This window comes from Pseudonaja textilis, chromosome 1 (assembly GCF_049901715.1).
Source record: "Pseudonaja textilis isolate UNSWEBS1 chromosome 1, rPseTex1.2, whole genome shotgun sequence".
Lineage (NCBI taxonomy): Eukaryota > Metazoa > Chordata > Lepidosauria > Squamata > Elapidae > Pseudonaja > Pseudonaja textilis.
The window spans coordinates 125,442,058-125,459,024 of NC_141990.1; the positions used below are offsets into that span (position 1 = coordinate 125,442,058).

Sequence of the window (16,967 nt, forward strand, 5' to 3'; positions counted from 1 at the left end):
CTCTGCCTCTCTTATTTCCCACTTCACCTGTAAGGAAGATTCCCGAACCTGTAGTGACTTCTCAGGGAGTGAATTGGTAAAAAGACTGTCAAGCAAATGAGGGGAAATATTCCAGGACATCTTTGCCCACCTGATGCCATCCACTGGAGAGTTCTTAAAGATCCCAAGTGTAAGATTATTGACCTCTAGCAAAAATATGAAACTTGTCTCTCAGTTTGGGCTCAGTGCCAAAGGACTGGATGGCAGCCAATGTGATACCTTTTTTTTTTTTAAAGGGATTGTGGAGATCTAGGAAATTAAGAGGCTGGACAGCTCTTTACTGCCATCCAGTGCCAGATGTTTGCAGTCAAGAGATGATAGTTTAAATGAAGCATATAGAGGAGCAAGCATTATTCAGTAATATCCAGTTTCTTTATAGAAGTGAAGTTGTTGGGATGCAGATTTGGAACAAACAAGAAAAAGTACTTCATGGCATGCATAGTTTGCTAGTTATTGCAAGAGGTGGTGATGTCCACTAACTTAGATTTTTCTAAGCAATTCCCATAATAAAAGTAGATTGAATAAATCTATGGTCAGATCCATAAAAGACTGTTATCTTGAAATCTCATGGTTACTGTCAGGTTGGGGATGGGAGCAGCATAGTAGCCTAGAAGTGGAGCTCTCACCTCATAATCAGGAGGCCGTGGGTTCAATGCTAGGTGGTGGCAGATACTCTCTGGACTCAATGAATAATGGTCTGCTGCAAACTCCACACAGGCATCAAGTAGGGCACCAGGCCTGTAAAACACTTGAGCTTAATTCAGTTTCCCTGACTCCACCCTGAACAAAAGGATTACAGCAGGGATGGGATCTCCAGGTTTAACAACTGGTTTGGTGACTGTGCACTTTGTTGTGCACAGCACTCGAGTAACACAGCTGAAAAGCAGCAATCTGCTGTGCCGCACTAATCAGCTGAGACAATATAGGTAGGTAAAGCTCAGGGACGGGTGGATGAGTGGGCCCACATGATAGTTGCAGAGAACCGGTTTGCTGCCAGCTGATTTTTGGAGCAAGAGGTTTGTCCAAACCGGTAGAATCCCACCCCTGGATTACAGGATCATTAAAAGAAAAAAAACCTGTCAGGTTGAGGATCTGCATGTTTCCAAGTCCAGTTAGTTGGGATCTTGGAAGCTATAATTACAGAGGAACCAGTAAAGCACATTATGGACTAAAATGTGACTTCCTTGGACTATTTATTCTTTTCAAATATATAGTATTTTTTTTATATAGGATTCCTTTCTTACTTTGGCTTAACCATTTTTATGATATCATCTTCATTAATTCAAAATTACCTTTTTAATTCAGGATTTTAAAGATAAATGCTGCATTAAAGATAATAAAGAGAAAGCACCATTAAACAACTTATTTCACAGCAGAAAATCACTGCCATAAAATGCTTTCATTTCATTCAGAAGAATGAATAAATCATAGATTCTTCTAAAGAAATTGCATGTTTAAATAAGGACAGGTAAGGTCTGTGCTTTCAATAAACCTTCAAAGTTCTTCAAACATCATCATCATCATTATTATTATTATTTAATAAATCTCAACCTATGTTGCATATCCCTAAAATTTTACTGAAATTCAGTTGAGTTACATCTATTGAAATGTAGTTATGCCATGAATCAGATGTGGCTTGGGTAATGAAATATTTGCCTGTGCTGTACAGCTGATGATACGTCCATCATAATACATTTTTATTTCAAATCTGAGATTGCACAGCTGGTCCTGCATGCCAACTTAAATATTGTTTCAATGTTTTCTGAAAAGCAGTTAAATAAACTAATCATATTTGATCTTGATAGGTAATTGTATCATGTGAACAATTCCATTTTTTGAAATTAAACTTAAAATCTCTCATGCTGTCTAGCTTTAAACTTTGTCAGATAGAGATATTTTTTCTCTGTCAACAGCTGTGTTCATATGGGAACAATCAGCCAGGGATAACAGTAGAATATCCATCATTTTATTACTCTCCTTTTCTCTTGTAAAGAATCTAAAAGAAAAAAGAAAAAAAAAGAAAAAGTATGAGATAGATGATTTAAAGTGAGATAGTGAGTGTTGGAAGGAGATAGTTTATTATTATTGTGGTTGGTCTCACAGTCTGCCAGTTTTTTAGAATGGATCTGGCATTTTTATCCACTTTCAAAACTTTCCCAAAGATCTGGTATAGGCAGATTTTGATGTTTGATGATGTTAAAGGTATGATAATAGATGAGGAGGAGGAGGAAGAGGAGGAGGCGGATATTTAAATTTGGTAGATGGAGCAGTGGGGTTGTGCAGTGAGCCAGAACATACAGTTGTGGTTGACTGTTGCCTGCGTGAGGCAATCTGCACTGTGATTGGTTGCTCTGAGTTAGAGAGGGAGTTTCCCTTTTCTCCTCCCTTTTTTCTTCTGTGTGCCCTATGTGCTGTATGTTTTAGCTCATGATGCGCTTATTTGCTATCTAGTTTGATGTGTGTGTGTGTGTGTAAAATATATTTATTTATATAAAACTACAAGTTCACATTAGTGTCTCTAAGTACATTTGAATAGCCTATGTGCAATTCCCCAAGAGGTTATGGGCCCGGCAGTGCCCTGAAACATCAGTAGTAAATTCCTCTCAGGTTAAAGTTTCTTTGTGAACCTGAGGGAGATTGAGGACAAATGGCTGTAAAGACAGCATGAACTATCTGCTGCAGAAATGGGATGAGGATTTCCTTTGGCTCCTCTTAATGAGAAGAATTATCTCTCATGGAGGCTAAAGATGGAGATGTTGTTAAGATTGGATCTGAAGAATTTCCCACTCTTCCTTTTCTTGAATTACAGTACTTAAAAGATCACGTTTATAATGGTCTTTGCATACATGAAGAGAAAAGCATGGGGAATACCATTTGGGGAGAACAAGAGAATGGAGGGAAATTGAGAAGGTGGTAACTCTTGACCAAATATGGTACACAGGAAGTGAGGAGAAGACTGATGGAAATCCAACAAGGATAAAAAGAAGGTGAAAAGGCAATGGATAGATAACCAGACTGGACTCGGCCTACAACTTATTGGAAATATCCTGTAGGAAACATACTGATATGAAATAATAGTTCCTATTATTAATGAGAGTAACCATTTTCAGCAGTAACAAGAGGCCAATATTATAGGCATGAATGCTAGAGTGATACTTTCTGTACCAGTGTTTTTCAGTCTTGGCAATTTAAAGATGTATGGACTTCAATTTCCAGAATTCACTCTTTAAGAAGCATGCCTCTTAAAATTGTCAAGTTTGAACAGCAATGATCCATATAGATTGAATGGTCAGCTTAATATGCAGTTATAACAAGTTTTGCCCAAAGACAACATTTTTACATGTTTGGTAGTTTTATAAAAATTCATGTAATAGTTAAAACAAAGTTGTTTCATTGATAGAAAAGCCTGGCTTCTTTAATTAATGAATTCTGCATATATTATGCTGAATGCAAAAAAAGTATTGGGAGCTGACGTACAAACAGTAGTTCCAGAAGCAACCTTGTAGTAAAACTGCATTATGATATGGCATAATGGCATTTTTGCCTGATATTTTTTTAATGCAGAGTGCATTCAAAATTGTCTCTTTAGATTAGGCTTTCCTAATAAGATCTGAAATATAGGCAAAAGATGCTGCCACCAGTTTCACTATAGTGTGTATTTCAAGCCAATATGGGTTTTATTTTCTCCCAAATTATTTTATGGTTTGGTTGTACAATGTTGTTAGATATCTCTTTTCTTGTTGTAAGTTAATGTGCATTTCACGTGGGATTTTGATAGCAAACCTGAACGTGGTATTTGAAAGATGTATCAAAATCTTGTTAAATCAAAATTGGCTGATCCAATTGTAATTTAAAGGTAAATCATTATTACAGAGACAGTGATGCAAGTAATTGATATCATTTTTCTGACAGTTATGGACTACTGTTATTATGCAAAACTTGAAATGTGCATCCAGCCTTTGCTTTTATATAGAATAATGCAAATTCATTCTTTGCCATCTTTCAAGAGTAATGCAGATGTTTGGAACTTAAAGCAAACCAACCAGCCTGTAATAGGACAGAGGACTGACTTGGTAGGTTTGATTGATTAGAGGGTAGTAATGTGTTGGGTGCATTTGGTAACCAGGATTAGCAAACAAGTGGGTTAGAGAAGGAAAAAATTAAGATTGCCAAACACTCTTTAGAAAGGAAGTTTTGTTTTCCCAAGTATAAGAGACTTTAATGTATGTAAGCATTTTTGAGGAAAATTTCTTTCCTAATCATCTGAATCTACTGTTGAGTTGGTATTAACCACGTGGAAGCTGAATTCATCACTGAGGTGCTTTATGGGAACCAATAAATGATGATGCTGAACATGCATGGCTCCTTGATAGAATTTATTTGCATAGTACATGGAAATACACAGTCTGATTAATGTGCTTTGGTTTTAACTAATGTCAGATGACACCACCCTTTTCCTGGGTCACTTTCCATTCAAATGGAGATGGGAGGAGAACAAAGCTTCTGATTCTGAACAAGGAAAACCCAGTTATTGTTAAGGCAAATCCTGAAAGGTCTTCAGCTTTACAGGATTTGTCTTAACAAAAATATCATTCTCCATGATATATAAAAAAAATCAGGTCCACTTCTGTTGCGATATAGAACAACCATAATTACATGTGGGCATGATTGTGTTCCAGATCACCATAGAAAGTCTGATAACAAAATTAACTCATGTTATAATTTGGCCTATAAGATATCATGGTCTAGCCAACAACTGTAGACTTTCTTGATGTTTTTCTTTCCATGTATACATACTTCCAAATCCTGCTTAGTTTGTTGGACTGAGCAAGTCAGCCAAATCCTATAATCCTTTGAGGCTTCCATGTAAATAGTTCCAAATCAAACCTCTGCCTTCTCAAATCCCTATCATTCCACTATAGCTTATATGGGGGAAACTTAAATGGTTGATGGTGATTTTTGCTTCAGGCTGATCTCTTACTTGACATCATATGCCAGTCAATCTTCTTAGGCAATTCTGTTTGCAAACTGCTCTATTAAATGCTACATAGTAAGATAAATAGTATTGTACCCTGGCCCTATCAGATGGAAGCAAATGGCCAAACTCCAATTGATTTTTTATAGAAATGCATCAATTGTATGCATGCTGCAATACAAAGGTGGTAAATTAAACAGCTGAAACAACTAAAATACTTTCTCAGGTATAAAATTCAGGAAAACTATAAATTACAGATTTAGATCTGGCATGAGAATTTTTGACACTTTAATTGAAATTTATTTGCTCTGAATAAAAGCAGAGAAGCAAAGACAAAAAGAGACTTATACAAGAAATCCTTGTCAATAAAAAATTTATTGGGAATATTCTGTTGTGCTAAATTTCCTTTTCTCTGTCTCTTTCTCTCTCTTCCTAATAGTGCTACCCAGCCATACCTGTGGCAACCCTGGGGAAATACCTAAAGGCATTCTTCATGGCACAAGATTCAATATTGGAGATAAAATTCGATACAGTTGCATTGCAGGCTATATCCTGGAAGGCCATGCTGTGCTGACATGTTTCATGAGTCCTGGAAATGGAGCATCATGGGATTTCCCAGTGCCATTTTGCAGAGGTAAGGCTTTAAAAATAGTACAAACCTTGTCATGGAGATGTGAACCAAGGACATAATAAACAACTAGGCTGACATCCCTTCATTGTCACTGATCTAGCATACACTGAACCAGGACAAATACATGCCCATATGGTGTTCCTACTGTAAATGAGCACAGCCAGAACCAGGTGTTTGTGATAATCTCTGTTGAATAAAACACAAAATGTTGTGCTTTTAGAACAGATGTTACTCTTTTAATGGAAGTATCCACTTTCCAATCTAAACCAACTCATTTATATGGGAATTAATTCCAATTTTGAACAGTTTTGGGTGTTCAGCATGAGGAAAGTAGATGAAAATATAGTATAGAGTTGGAAGAACAGGCAACAGAAAAAGGAACAAAAACAGAGAAGAGTTTGGACATTATATTTTATATGGCCAGCTATGAGACAAATGATTGATCCTTTTAAAGGGAAAATAGTATTCATGGCCCTGCTAATAAGTGGGCATGCATTCCTCCGGGATCTTGTTCTCCAGTGGTTCTGATTTGAATCCCAAATTATCTTCAAGTAGCTGTTTGTTTTTTTGTCTTAATGGCTGAATGTTTTGCAGTGAACATTTCAGAAAATGAAACACAATAATATGTAATCATGATTGAATAGATAAGAGAAAGGCAATGCAGTTCCCTATTTCTCCAAATTCCCCCATCATCCTCAGAGGTAGAAATAGGTGAGCACTAATGCAAAAGAGGGCTACTTATGAGTCACAAGACAGCCCTTATGGAGCCCAATAGTGTCTTACTGGGGGAAAAAATGAGCAGCCATCTCAATATTTTTCCCCATTCCAATGCTACTCCACATAAATACTTTGATTTCCTCCACATGGCTGCTGGCTTTGCACATATGGATACCCCAATCCTGAGTTCCTAAGATGCAGAGCAAATGACTGTACTATTGCCTCTTTTCTCTCTCCAGTTGGTCAGTAGGGAAATAACTAAAGTAACATCTGTCTGATAACCTTGCATGGACAGATCCAGAGATGCTGGGGTTGGCACACATAACTTCACTAAACTGCATTGGTTGCCAGTTTGTTTCTGTGTCCAATACAAGATGCTGATTATTGCCTTTAAAGCCATTCATAGTATGAGACCAGGATATCTGTGGTACCATCTTGCCTTAATGGGATTGATTTGCCCCACTTGCATTGGCAGAAGATACTTTCTTTGGACTACATTAGCCAAGGAAATTTGGTTAGTGAGGTCAAAGAGAAGAGCCTTCTCTGCTATGGCCCCTATCCTTTGGAACATCTTGCCTCTAGAGATGAGAACTGTCCCTCCCCTTCTGGTTTTTGGAAGGGCCTTAAAACCTGGCTCTGCCAATTGACTAGGGACCCTGATGGGGGCATGCTATGCTGGAGGTGGTTGATTGATTGATAGACAAAAGTCCATCTCCTGACTGTCTGTGGTCATGGGTTTACCCTTTTATTTAAGCATTGCTAATCTTAATTTTAATGTTTTTAATATTTTGACATTTATGCCCTGACTCACTTGAGACAGTGAGATAAGCAGCATATCACTTTGGCAAACAAACACTCAAACCATCCTTCTTCTTTTTTTTTTCCCTGTTGTGATTCTTTTTCATTGTGAGAATTTTAAAAAAAAATCTACTCTCCAACAAGTCACAATATATGGGTGTTGCTTGGTGATCTGAAGATGCTTAAGGAGACGGTACTGCAAAGCTTTCAATCCACAGAAGCTTAAAAGATCTGAAAAACATGAAAAACAATTCTAATTTTGTACAATATTAAGATATTTGAGGCATCTGCTGTGAAGCATATGAACTCAGCCCTCACAGCACCAATATATAATTCCTACAGGAGTTCATCATTAAATAGGAACTTAAAGTCCTTAATCATTATTATGCTTTTCCTTCCAAAAATAATTTACAAAAAATAAATTTAGTTCTAGTGTTTAATTTGAATGATAAGATTGCTGTTAATAATGAACAACAGAGTAGCAAACTCTGTGGCTCTAGTTATAAGCAAGTTCATTTAATCATAAAAGTTGGAAACAAAGTCACATTTTTTAAATACAATATTCTTTCATTTTCATTTTTATTTTTGCAATGATGATAAACTCAGATACTTATTTTCTGAGTGGATATACTGAGCATATATGTTTGAATGGAAAAATATGAGGTTAGACAGTGTAAATTTCAAGATAACAATTCAAGAATCAAATTAAGTCAAGTCAAAAATCTAGATTTGTGCCACATAATTATCTTTAACCAAAATTAAGCAAGTAGTGTGCTTAGAATGGAAGCCTAAAGTTCAACCAATATCATTGAAAAACTCAAGTAATTGGATTCAACTAGTTTCATTTAAAGGCAACTCTTGTCCAGTATACTTCCTTATGCTTTGGGCAACAGACTATTGCACTTTCTGCTGATTTTGCTGACTGTTAAGAATCAAGATAATTTTATGAAGATTAGAAAATTGCTAATTCTCCACTGAGCCAAAGGGAGAATCCAGGCTGGGTAGTCTCTAGTCTCCTAGCTCTGCAGACTGAGTTGAAAAAACTGAGGACACATCCCCTGGTAACGGTCCCCAGTTCTTTACTCGGTCTCAGTGTGTTCAGACCTCCCTTTAAGGGCTCTGAATAGTTAGGATTGTAGAAGAATATTCACCCCTTGGATTAAGCTTTTTTTCGCAGAGAGGCTTAGATCAGGTTTGACAGCTAGTCGGTTTGCCGGTTTAGCACTTTCATTTTTTCGTACCTTTTTTTTCCCCCTTGACTCAGCTTTTGAATTGTGGAACTGGGCTGAGCTCACCACTTTGGGTCGCACTAGCCTCCTGAAGTGGTGGACAGCTACTGTGGCTGTAGCTGACAGCTTAGGCTGAATATTTTATTTTATTTTATTTTATTTTATTTTATTTTATTTTATTTTATTTTATTTTATTTTATTTTATTTTATTTTATTTTATTTTATTTTATTTTATTTTATTTTATTTATTATTTTATTTTATTTATTTTATTTTATTATTTTATTTTATTTTATTTTATTTATTTTATTATTTTATTTTATTTTATTTTATTTTATTTTATTTTATTTTATTTTATTTTATTTTATTTTATTTTATTTTATTTTATTTTATTTTATTATTTTATTTGTTTATTCTTACTCCTTTCTCCCTTTCTCTACCCCTGTCAAGTGACAGTTATTTTGGGCGGGCTCAAAGATGGCCGCCAAGGGAAATGATCAAGAATTGTCAGTTCCTCAGCGAGAAGGCTGAGGGTGTAGAGAAGGCTATAAAGGGATCCCCTAAGCCCAGGTCTTCTGGTCTGGAGGCAGCAGCTAGGATTAGAGCCAGGGCTCTAGCCCCTAAGAGATCCTCTAGGGCTGAGGATAGACAGGCCAGGCATAGAGAAAAGGCCATAGACAAACAGTTTGACAGGGCAGTGAGAGATTCCAAGATGGCTGAATACAGAGCCAACCCTCAAACTTTGCCTCCTCAAGATGACAGGCAGCCAGACCAACTGGCAGATAGGCAGTATATGATGGCCTGGTCTCAAGTACCCACGATTTGCAGGGTAACCTCCAAATCAGGGCTGAGACCTCTCACAATTTTTCTGAGCCCCAGACCAAGTCTCCAGTGGATCCAGACCTGTGCCTGCAGCCACTTTTACACATACAGCAGCTGGCTTATGGCCGGAGGAGACCCAGATGCAAGAAATGCCATCCTTCTTGAGAGCCTGGATATCCCAGACAATGACAGGAATTGCAGGCAGAGGTCAACCAGCTGCGCCAGCTGTCTTATTTGGAAACTAGCAGAGGAGTCCTGCAGGAGCAGGGGCTGAACAGCCGGTCCACTTCAGAGAGTGCTCGGCCTCCCCTTCAGAAAGCAGCCAAATTTATGGCTCCGAGAGAGACCTCCTTCCAGAAAGGGATTTTTCGGATGAGGAGTCGGAGGTAGCAGGTCCCCCCTCCTTTAAGGGCCTTTTCCAGCCAACTCTTTTCAAGACTCTGCTGGTTAAAGCCAAGAACACGGCTCATCTTCAAAAGGACACGGTCACTCAGGACCTTCCCACTGAGGGAGAGGATCAGGAGGATTTCCTGTTCACTGAGAAAGCATCTGTGGTGGACGCTGTACCTGTGCCCCAGATGTTTCTCAACCTGATCAAAAAGTGGTGGGAGTCCCCTGGGATGTACAAAGACCTTTTGGACATTATGGAAGTGCCAAAGGTAGATGGCCCAGTGGTAGCCCTAGCTTCCTCAACTGTTATCCCACCTGATGCGGAGGATGTTCTAAAGACAGAGGACCGGAAGGAGGAGATGGTGCTCCGGAGAGCTCATCAAGCCGACACCTGGGCCATCAGAGCATCAACGACCGCATCCTTTTTTACACGGGCCTCTTTGCGGTGGATGAGGCAGCTACAGGACAGAATCCCACCTGAGGATCTCAGGGTGCATCAGGACCCGAATAAGATTATAGCTGCGACTCAGTTGACTGTGGATGCCACCCTCACATCAGCCAAATTTTCTTCCAGAACCATGGCCTCTTCCATAACAGCACACAGGCTTCTCTGGCTAAGAAATTGGCAGATGGACATCAGAACCAAATGGAAGCTGGTGTCGGCTCCCTTTAAGGGAGAGAGGTTTTTTGGGGAAGCCCTGGATCCCTTTTTGACAGAAACTAGGGACAAGCAAAAGATCCTGCCCTCCCAAGGAAGGCGCTTTGATTACAGGTCTCATCCCTACTACAGGAAGCCCTCCTTTAAACAGACGGAAGCTGGGACAGGCTTTCCCCGTCAAAGTAGGCCCTTTTTTCAGAGATCCTCCTTTCAGGCCGATAGACAGGCCTTTGCTGCCAGAGGGCATCAGAGGCAAGAGGGCAGAAGGTCCTTTAGGGGTTCCAACAGACCCTTCAGGTGCAACAAGTGACCGCCCGAGCCTCATCCCCCATAGGGGGCCATCTGGGACTGTTCTGGCAGAGGTGGGAACAGACCACGGTGGATGTTTGGATCCTGTCAACCTTAAGATCGGGTCTCTCTCTAGAGTTTCTCTCCTCCCCCCCAAGAGCCTTTGTGTGTTGCCCTGTCTCCAGGGACCCCTCAAAGAGGGATCTCATGGAACCCACCATCTGCTGGACATTCAGGCCATCCAGCCAGTTCCAGTGGACCAGGAGAGACAGGGTTTCTATTCAATGTTGTTTGTGATCCCAAGGGCCTCAGGGGGGCGGGGGTGGTGAGCAATCCTCAACCTAAAGGGGCTCAACAAACATCTAATCTACCGACGGTTCAAGATACACTCCCTCCACTCCATTCTAGAGGGACTGTGGGAGGGAGACTTTTTGGCCTCAGTAGACTTGACGGAGGCCTACCTCCATGTGCCCATACACCCCAACCACCGTCAGTTCCTGAGGTTTTGCTATTGCGGCCTCCATTTTCAGTACAGGGCTCTTCTGTTCGGCCTGTCATCAGCCCCTCGGACTTTTACCAAGCTCTTGGCAGCAGTAGCGGCACATCTCAGAACCTTACCCATAAGGATCCAATGCTATTTGGACGACATCCTGATAGCATCCTCTTCCAGACCCCAGGTGGAGGAGGTTCTGATGTCAACAATCAGGATTCTTCGAGAGCATGGGTTCTCGACAAACCTGGACAAATGCCACCTGGTGCCATCGACTCGGATTTTGCATTTGGGGGCCATTATAGACACCATGGCCGGTCAGGTTTTTCTCTCCCAGGAGCGTCAAGATAGTATCAGGGAAGTCACATTGCTGATCCTGTCTTCCAGAGAGGCACCTATCATCTTGCTGTCTCAACTTCTTGGCAAGATGATATCGTGCATAGGGATTGTTCCATGGGCCCGCTTCCATGCCCGAACCCTTCAGTGGTTCCTGCTCCCTTACCAGAGGGTGAACAAGGGTGACTCTCCAAGGAGGGTTCGCATCCCCTTGCTAGTACTTCGTTTCCTCCATTGGTGGCAGTCCCAAGCCATGGATCAGGGATGCTTGTACAGGGATCCCCAGAGGATTACCATCACCACCAACGGCAGTCTCTATGGTTGCGGGGCCCACCTGGGAGCACAGGTCACCCAGGGGAGGTGATCACGAGAGGAGCTCACCCACAACATAAATTGGCTAGAGCTCAGGGCTGCCCACTTAGTGCTCAAGGATTTGAGGCAAGAGGTGGTGGGGAGACATGTGCTTCTCCTCATGGACAATGTGGCTACCAAGGCCCAGGGGGGCACATGGTCCAGATCTCTAATTCAGGAAGCAACTCAATTGTGCAGGTGGATGCAGAGAAACCTGTTGTCCCTACGAGCAGAACATATCTCGGGAGTATCCAACGTGCAGGCAGACTGGTTGAGCAGGGCCACAGTTGACCAGTCAGAATGGCGACTGCATCCCAGTCTATTCCAGGAGATGACGGAATGCTTCGGCCGCCCAATTCTGGATCTCTTTGCATCACCAGAGAACACACACCTCCCAAGGTTCTTAGCTCGATTCCCTGCCTGAGGAGCAGAAGGGGTCACCTCCAGTGCAGGTGGCCCCAGGGACTATTGTATGCCTCCCCCCCTTCCCCTGATTCCAGGGGCAATCAGGAAAGTACTGATAGAAAGGGCAGAAGTTCTCTTGGTAGCCCCTTACTGGCCCAGGCGTCCTTGGTTCGCTGACCTGATGGGCCTGTCAGTTGCCAGACCCTGGAGAATTCCCTGGCACAAGATCTCCCTCAGCCAGGGTCTGATCCAGCCTTGTTTCGGTTGACCGTCTGGTGCTTGAGCGGGGGATCCTGAAATGGTAGAAGTTTTCCACAAAGGTCATTCAGACCATCCAGGCAGCCAGAAGACCTTCCACGACCAGGATATATAATGCAATGTGGAAGATTTTCTGCAGTTGGTGCACTGATCACCAATTGGAACCCTCTGGAGTTTCTGTTGCAAAGGTATTAGAGTTCCTACAGGACGGGTTGAATAAAGGTCTCACTCCCAATACCTTGAAGAGACAGGTGGCTGCCTTTACCTCGGTGATTTTGGTCAAGGGCTGTACTTCTCTGGCCCAACATCCTAGGGTGAAAGCCTTCCTTGGGGGGGCATGAATCTGAGGCCACCAGTGGTCCACCGCTACCCCACCTGGGATTTGCCCAAGGTCCTGCAGGCACTAACTTCTCCCCCATTTGAACCTTTACGTGAAGTCTGCCTTCACCTTCTCATGTGCAAGGTGGTCTTCTTGGTGGCCATTACCTCAGCCAGGCATATTTCGGAGTTGGCAGCCTTATCCATCAGGAAGGATCTGTGTGTATTCCATGCAGACAGAGTAGTTCTGCAGTTGGACCCTACCTTCCTGCCCAAGGTGAACTCCTTATTCCATCGTTCCCAGGAGTTGATTTCACCTAATTTCTACCCTGAGCATACCTATGCGCTAGAGAAAAAATGGCACACCTTGGACATTAGGAGGGCCCTCCGTATTTACATTAAAAGAACATCTTCTTTTAGGAGGATGGAAGCCTTGTTTGTTTCCTTTCAGCCATCAACTTTAGGTCGCAGGGTGACACCTTCCACAGTAGGTCACTGGCTCAGAGCCTGCATTGCAAGGGCCTATGAGTTACAGAGCCTTCCTGTGCCCAGGAGGATCACAGCGCACTCAACCAGAAGTGCAGCGACCACCGCAGCCTGGGCAATGCAGGCATCGATTCTGGACATTTGTAGAGCTGCAGCCTGGTCATCAGTGACCCCATTCATAAGACATTACAAAATTGACTCCTTTGCCTCAGCAGAGCTGTCCTTTGGAAGACGAGTCCTCCAGGGTGTGCATGTAGAGGTGGGGACTTCCGGCCAATCCAGCTCCCACCCGTAGGACAGCCATCAGCCAGCTTTGGTATGTCCCAGCCTGGATTCTCCCTTCAGCTCAGTGGAGAAGGGGCATTGGTCCTACCTGAACACTTCTTCTTGGGGAGCCGAAGGGAGAATCCAGTCCCACCCTGAATTCTGTCTGGTCGGAATAGAGAGGAAATATCCCTTTTTTTCGCAGTATCAATGAATTGTCTGTTTAAAGACAAGGAGCAGCTGAATTCGCTTCAACGTCGTTCAGAACTGGGGACCGTTACCAGGGGGTGTGTCCTTAGTTTTTTCAACTCAGTCTGCAGAGCTAGGAGACTAGAGACTACCCAGCCTAGATTCTCCCTTCGGCTCCCCGAGAAGAAGCGTTCAGGTAGGACCAACGTCCCTTTTGCCATCATTTTGCTTAATGCTCCAGAAATATTTCTTCTTGTGAAGCACTTACATAGAATTTGCAAGACAGAAATATGAGTTAAAATATCAAAACCGAGAAAAGCTATTTCCAAAACTCTTGGCCCTCAGAAGCTGACCTACTGTAAGTATTGAGTATGTACATCTGTGTTTAAAAGAGAGAAAAAGAAAAAAAAAACAGTGAGATTGTGCTTGTCTCACAGTCTAGGTTAATAAAACTGAGACTTTATTTGATTAATACTGTTTTGGGGTTTACACACTGAACCATAAACTATATTGGCTTATAGTTGATTCATTTGTGGCTCTAATTATCATGCAAAATGAAGGTATCCATCATGGGATTCTGAATTTCTGACATTTTCCACCTGAAACATATACAAGTAAGGAAAAATAAACCCTATCAGGGTAACAAGCACATATATCTTCACTTTTGTGTCAAAAATACCCTCTACCATTCCTTATTCATGTTGACTTTCATGTGAGTTTGTACAACATTCTCCCTGATGTTCCTCTGTAGTGTGTTCATAGTCTATATTACGCAGTCCATTGTTACTTATTATACTTATTCATATAACCAAGTCTCCAGAATTTAAACTGATCTCCCTGCTAAAATTAGACTAAAATATGTAACTTGTCTCCTTTATCATGTTCTCAGAGAATTTAAGGTGATCTTTCATTTTAAAGAGAAAATATTTTGAGAAATCATTTTCAGCTAAATAATACATAACAACATATTCTGGGAATCGCTAGGGAGGAGCCCTTTTCACCCTCTTTCTGTTATCCAGACTTCCCATGCTCTCCTTTCTCTGTGCTCTTGGGAAAGTAGCCCCTCCCTCCTGGGAATCCAGACTACATTCCACCACAACATGCAACAATTTGTTGCCCCTCATGTTGGTGACAAATCAGCCACCAATTATTGCTTGATGTTCCTGAATTTCCATTTCCATTTTAAATTTCATAGGCAGGCTTACAAATCACTGTAAATTGAATTTGGTTGTTCCCCCTGTTTCCAGCAATGGGTGGATTTTTTATGCTTCTCTGTATTGTTGGTGGCATGCTTCTTCTATTCTTCACAGAGATATTTGGATCTTTTGAGAGTTGTACAAAGATAGGAGGGAAAACTGTGCTGTCTTCTTTCTCTCTAATTTGCAGCTATTTAGTGGATATGTTGTCATATTAGCACCACTATTCTAAGTCACTTATCAGTAGCATCCTCAGTATATTTTTATGCCTTTACATACACTATTTGCATAGGGTAGTCCTCAACTATTCATTTAGCAATCTTTTGAAGTTACAACAGTACTGAAAAAAGTGACTTACAACCAGTTCTTATACTTACAACCATTGTAGCATCCCCATAGTCATCTGATCAAAATTTGGGCACTTGGCAACCAACATGTATTTATGATAGCTGCAGCATCCCAGGGTCACGTGATTGCCATTTGCAACTTCACCAGCTGGCTTCCAACAAGCAAAATCAATGGAGAAGTCAGATTCAATTAATGATCATGTGGTTCACTTAACAACTGCAGTAATTAATTTAGCAATCATTGAAAAAATGTCATAAAATCAGGCATGATTCACTGAACAACCAGCTTGCTTAGCAATGAATATGGTCCCGATTGTGGATATAAGTCAGGGACCAGCTGTATCATGCAAAGCTGTGGCCTGTTTAAACATGATTATTAAGTAAACCCACAATAGCTTAGGTTGCCTTTGAACAGGTTGGATTTGCACAATCCACTAAACCAAAGGCTTAGATCAATACAGTAATGCACTATTAGTGAAAAATGGTGCAAAAGAACCATGGAATGGTAAACATTTCTTAAGCTGAACCTTTCTTTAAGCTGATAGTACATAACCTTTCAGCAGTATCTATACTAAGCCATGGTGACATTAAAATGATGACACATGTATCATGGTTCCATTGCTCAAAGTATAATTTGGTATTTCTGTCACAATATCTGATGCAAGTTGCATTATTTGAATTAAAACTTTTTGCACTTCTGTCATTCCCTACCACAATTTCCCAATCCTCTCCCTACAGATCACTGTGAATATTTTACCTTCCATATTAAAAAGAAACATTGAGCATTGTTATTTTTGTTCTGGGTAAGTTTCCTGAAGTTGCATTGTTACCTGGATGCATAAGTCAATGTCTTGTTTCTAAATGTTGTGACTTGAATAAATTGTCAGTTTGGCACTATCAAATATAATTTAATGACTGTAATGGGATGCTTTAATGTCAGTGCAGAACATAATTTCAATAAATAGCTAATCAAATACAAACAATGCACCATCAAGATATTTTGAAGTGTCCCTTATTGTTTTCCTTTTAGATCTTGCTGAGCAAAGAAATACTCTAATTTATAAACTTTTTTCCAAAGATTTCTAGAACAAGATGCCTTCTAATAAAGGTCCATTAGCTATTTTGCAGATACTTTTAATACGGGTTACTAAATAATGTATGTTTATATTTCATTTGGGGCTGTCTAAAGCTGCAATTTTCTTTAATTGATAAGCCTTTCATAATGTGACTGGAAATGACAATATGTCACTTGGCAGAGCTTTCTAATATGACACTCAAGTTTTTAATTGCATCTTTTCTATTGCTAGCTAGGAGTGGTAAAGAAAAATAAAATCTTCAAAGAACAGAGTGACAGGATTGGAAGAAACATCAGGTCTATCTAATTATTGATTTTGTAGTCTATAATGTTTAAAATATAATGGTGTTTTTATCAGTTACTCTGTGGTATAATGAAGTAAAAGGAATCTTAAGCCATTTATTAAATTTGGTCTGTTGCTGGGCATGGAAATGGAATGGAACAATGTCTGGGTTCCCAGTAAAATAAAAATGACTGCCTAATTGCTCACCCTGTTTCATCCATTGATTTGTTTAAACCCAGACTGCACAATAAATGCAGGTTTACATCTGTGATTGCTACTTGAATAAGCAAATAAACACCCATTCTTGTAAGAAGCTCTATTTTATATGTAACGGCTCAATCTTTTACCTCAGGCACATAGTGTATTCCTGGAAGGGATGTGTGAAGAACATTGGGAGCAAATGCGAAGACTGTTTATCAATAGC

General features: G+C 40.7%; 1 protein-coding gene across 1 annotated transcript in view; it reads left to right on the forward strand.

Moving 5' to 3' along the window:
* The window catches only part of CSMD1 (CUB and Sushi multiple domains 1), a 1,143,868-nt gene that overhangs the window by 625,874 nt on the left and 501,027 nt on the right, over window positions 1-16,967 (forward strand). Inside the window, exon 4 of the mRNA XM_087916392.1 lies at window positions 5,454-5,648. Coding sequence (XP_087772518.1) covers window positions 5,454-5,648 — 195 coding nt within the window. The remainder of the gene's footprint in view (window positions 1-5,453; window positions 5,649-16,967) is intronic.